The 5,121-nt window shown below is 47.5% G+C and overlaps 1 protein-coding gene across 1 annotated transcript in view; it reads right to left on the reverse strand.

The window, feature by feature from the left end:
* Positions 1–4,582, reverse strand: part of NONO (non-POU domain containing, octamer-binding) — a 20,982-nt gene extending 16,400 nt beyond the window's left edge. Inside the window, exons 1-2 of the mRNA XM_019536345.1 lie at positions 4,438–4,582; positions 1,720–1,913 (exon numbers count right to left, since the gene is read on the reverse strand). Of these exons, the coding sequence (XP_019391890.1) occupies positions 1,720–1,913; positions 4,438–4,552 (309 nt within the window). The 5' untranslated portion in view covers positions 4,553–4,582. The remainder of the gene's footprint in view (positions 1–1,719; positions 1,914–4,437) is intronic.
* Between the last annotated feature and the right edge of the window lie 539 nt (positions 4,583–5,121).

The raw sequence follows: 5,121 nt of genomic DNA on the forward strand, positions 1-5,121 counted from the left end.
AGACTAACCGGCCTATAGTTTCCCGGGTCCTCCTTCCTGCCTTTTTTGAAGATGGGGACCACATTGGCCCTCTTCCAGTCCTCCGGTACCTCACCGGAGCACCACAAGTGCTCATAAAGTTGTGCCAGGGGACTTTACAATGCCACCTTGTAAATTTGTTCTCCAGCTTCTCACCAACCTGCCCTTTCCATCTCAGTTGAAAGGAACCGGTCAAAACTGCTCCATTCTCCTTAACTGTTATAAATTTAAATCAACACTCTTACAAAAAACTCAAGTACACAGGCCCAGCTCCATACCTCCCTTTGCCAACTGGAATGTCATGACACTGCTGGGGTGGTCTTTCCCCACCTCCAACAGCAGAAGCCTTTAAAAAGATTTGATTTCTTCCTCAAGCAACCTCCCCCACAAAACCCCTTCCAACTCTGTGCATCTGAGATTCCTTTATTGATTTACAATTGCTGGACTAATATTATGCTGTAAAATTTAAAAAAATATTAAAAACATAAGAATCTTTGTTCTTAGGTGTCACACAAAGGTTAATTTCCCATGAACAAAAAAGGTGACAAGGTATCAGAGCAAGAAAGGACTCCGGACAAAGACAGGTCACATTGTATCATTTAACTGTATTTATTTATAAATACTGCTGCTATGGGCTTTACCACCCCCAAAGATGAGCACCTGTGAGACAGGTCATTACTATTCCCATATTGCAGATGGGGAAACAGAGGCACACATGAAAATGCAAATTCCCAGGGTCAGACAAAGGGTTCTCAGAGACAGGAATAAGCCCCAGCCCAAGGGCTCAAACACAGACCTACCCTTTCTACCCATATGATTTGCACTGTGCAGCTAGTGAATGACTGATTGCCAGTTTTCTCCAAGACAGAGCTGGATCAAACAGGCTTAAGGCTGGCCTAGATTAGATTCAGTATACAACCTGGGAGTACACTATCCCTACTGTATTGCACAGGCTCCAAGAGCAAGAGTCTAGGGCCTACATTTTGAAAAATCATATACATTACCACCAAAACCCAGAAATGGACTCTTAGGCACTGTAGCAGCCAAGGTGAGTCATGTGAAAAATGTTGGGTGGGGGGACCCCGCAGGAGGTATCTTTGACTGAGCCAACTGTATAGCTGGGAGAAGTGGTCAATCAACCTTTGGCACTAAGTCCCCTCCTTCCTCAGAGTGTGAACACCTGAGTCTAACAGGTCCCAGCCTCACTCCTGCCCATGGAAAAGCGTAGGTCTCAGCAACTATTTCACTTAGTGCTATGGAAACATGCCATAACCCAGGGACTCTTAAAGCCATAGAAGCACTCTCTCTATTCTTCTGAAAGGCTGATGTCCCTGTCTTGCTCCTACAGATATCCTGGTATATTCAATTAATTTAAGGTCCACCTCCAAAAGCTAATTTGCACTTACTTTCTCTCCAGCTAGGACAGGACTGTAAAAGGACTTGCATAAGAAGTGGGTAATGGGATTATAAACAAACTTCACTTGGTGTAGTGAATCTGATGGCATTTGTACTTCCCCCTCAGAAATGTTCCACCTACACCACCTGCTCAAGTTGACCCCATATTACATTCCACCAAAATTAAAAACACCTGCTTAGTGAGAACAGGCTGGACTAACAAGATATCTAAGCTTCACCTGTACTTCCAACAAGCATCATTCCCTAGTACCAGAGGACATCCCTTAAGTAGCAGTAACCACTCACCAGCCTAATAAAGCCAAAGCCTTTGTCCTTGTGTATGAAGACTTCACCTGCCTTTCCATATTTCTCAAATAACTTCCTCATCTCCTCCTCTGTAATATCTGGGGGCAGGTTCCCCACAAACAGACGGCTCCTCTGGGTGAAGGTCTTTTCACCAGGTTTCCGAAAATTCTTCAGGTCAATTGTCAGACCTTCATCTGAGGGAAATAATGCCCAGTGGCGATAAGCCTTATTATATCACATTAAACACTGCATAAAGACACAGATAACATCTTCCATATACAGCCTGGAAAAGCAAGAGATGGGACCCAGGTTCCAGAACATGCTTCCACGCTGGCAAGGATACTGGAATGGTGAGAATGGCAAGAAAGCCACAGATGGGACCTCAGCAACAACTGCAAGTTTTTCAGTCTATACTTATACAACACTGAGCAGCTAGAATAGAATCAATGCACCAACAAATTAATAATACATGAATCAAAGCACAGTGAAGGAGGAAGCACGAAGGTTCCCAAATAGTAGTGAGAGAAACATGGGAAGTCATCCGACTTCAGAATTGGTCCAAGCCAGCCTCACAAAGATGTATTTAGATATCAGCCATCAGGTACAGAAATATGCTAACAGAAGCTTGACGTTAGAGATCTCTTATGGCCACTATCCTGTACTTAGTGGATCAAACCAAAGGATGCCAAGATACAGGCCAGTCATTCTGAGATGACCTTACCATGAATATCAGAGTCCTACTTCTCCAGTCAAGCAAAGACTGGCCAGCCACCTTATTCCACACTCAAAGGGACATGATGCTGAGACCAGGGAAACAGCCTCCCACTAAAAGGGCAAAATGGGTAATAGGACTGTAAAGGAATTTTACTTGGTGTAGTGATGCTGATGGCATTTGTACTTCTCCTTAGAAAAGGTTCCACCTACACCAACAGCACAGAGAGAATACAACCAATACAAAATAGGAGAGGTCTAGTCCAAAATGCAGTCAGGATCTAGACAATCAGGTGGCATGGCCCACAACAGATGACAGGTAAGGCAATGAAGGGAAATACAAGAAAAGCAGAACACAAGAAATTACTTGGCACTTAGACTTTTCCCAAAGCACAGTGTTAATATTAAATAGATTAATTTATGTAATCAGCCACCTCCCCAAGCAAATGGAGCTCTAATCCCTCCTGTCATGCTTCTGAATAAGACACCCCCTTCCTCCATAACTCCCCAACCCCGCAGGCCATTAAACCCCACTCCTTGAGGTCCAAATTATCATCACAATTTCACCAATCCAAAGCTGTCAACACCACTGGGTAAAGGTTAACTTAGCCCATAGGTTGAGAAGTGCTAGCCCCAAACACAGAACAGAACATTCCAAGGGGAAGGGCCACTGTCAGGAAAAAAAGCACCCCCCCAGGCAGGAAGACATCATTGATAGAAGACACCTGCTCCCCCTTACTTCCCCCCAAAGGATTGGGCAGAGAAATAAAGACAGAGGAAAGCAGTAAGGTATTCAAGAGATGCCTGATGGGGAAAAGAGCATCTAAGGGACATCCACACCTTAAGAATGAGTCCTGCCCCCACAGCTGTTCGTGCCAACAGGGAAGCTGGTCACTGGAAACACTGACAAGACTCACTGAGGGACTGTTTTCTATCGAAAAGAGAGGCTGAGGCTGTGTCCAGTTTTTGGCCTCTCACTTCTAGAAAGACGTGGGCAGATTGGAAAGGGTCCAGGGGAAAGAGAGAAAAAAAATAATTAGGGGCCTCAGAAGCAAGACTTAGGAGGAAAGGCTGAAAACACTAGTGTTATTTAGGTTGAAGAGATTTGAACGGTCTTCAAATAGTTAAAGCATACTTTATAGATGATGGAGGTGGGCTTTTCTCTGCAGCCACAGGGAAAAGGACTAGGAGTAATGGCCTCGAGCTGCAGCAGACGAAACATAGGTTGGAGACCAGGAAAAACTTCTTGACTGTGAAGGTAGTCAAGCATCAGAACAGGCTACTTGGAAAAGTTACAGAATCTTCACCCCTGGACACTTTCAAGACCTAGTTACACAGACACTTGGCTGGAACAGTTTAGTCTGACACGATCCTGCTCCAAGCAGGGGGCTGGACTAGATGACCACACAAAGTCCCTTCCATCCCTATTTTCCTATACCTTACAGACAGCATGTGGGAAGAGCAATAACCAGAGCAACTAACAATTTTACAAGTATTTTGTTTATATGAAAACAGCAGATTTATAATATTTTTCAAATCAGAGATGCTAACTCTGCAAGCTGGACAATTTTCCCGTGCTGGAGCTAGAAGGTCTGAACAGGACCTAAGGAGACGAAGATCTGCTGGGGGCAGGGTTATCCCAACGGCAAAGATCTAGTCTGCTCCCTGAAAACAAGCAGAACAGTGGAGAGGGGCTTGGGGCGTCCCTGGGACAGCAGTGTGACACAATTTACCCCACCTCCAAAGAAGTGAAAAGTTTGACTATCTTTTTGGAAAAGAATAATGCAAGGGATTGCGTGAGCCCACCACAATTAGGATAATAACATTCCTAAATCCCAGTCCCACAAGTAAGGACGGGCAGCTGAGGACAATCCAAAGAAAGCTCTGAAGTACCACGTCAAAGACCTATTTCACCAAGAAAATGTGACAGTCTGAGGTGAAATACCCGTCACAGACTTGAGGACATGTAAAGCCCCCAAAACAACACCGTCCAACCCCACAACTCACTCTGGCTGTTGGTCTGTTGCCCGTTGGCAGGAATCGGTGGTTGCTGATGTTGCTGATGCTGTTTTCTTGGAGTGTGGTTCTGTTTATCCATGTTAAAGCCTTTATTACCCTGCATTTTTCCAACCTGAAAACAAAAACATACCCAGTTAGGTACTGTATGGGTAAGCCAGGCATCCCCGCTACGCACGCCATCCAGGGCCCAGCCTCAGATCTAAGGATCAGAAATAGCACCCCGGACAGAGCAAGCACAGGCACCCAGTCCACTGCTGGTTTTCAGCCCGGCCCCCACCAGCCACAAGTGTCCGCCCAGCACCGGCAATGCAGCCCCAGGACCACGGCAGCTCCACCGAGCGTCGCCACGAGCAGGAGGACGAGCCCAGGGTGAAGCGTGTTGCAGCCCGCCGGGCTCGGCGGCAGAGAAGCAGCACCCGGAGGCTGCGCGCCAAGGCGCTCGGGCGGCGCCCGCAGAGCAGCCTCGTTCCGGCCCACATACACGCCCCAGCTGTACGGGCGGGGCAGGACGACGAGGACACGCGGCAGGGCGCGGGGGCGAGGGCCGGCGCCGCCAGCGAAGCGCTCGCGCGGGAGCTTCGGCCCCGGCGGGAGGCAGCGGTGCAGCGCGAGACCCGCGAGGCTGCCCTGGCCCGGCCTTGGCGGAACAACCCCGCAGGCCCCGGCCTCGAC

Source organism: Crocodylus porosus, unplaced genomic scaffold (genome assembly GCF_001723895.1).
Source record: "Crocodylus porosus isolate Cpor-Errol unplaced genomic scaffold, CroPor_comp1, whole genome shotgun sequence".
Taxonomy (NCBI): domain Eukaryota; kingdom Metazoa; phylum Chordata; order Crocodylia; family Crocodylidae; genus Crocodylus; species Crocodylus porosus.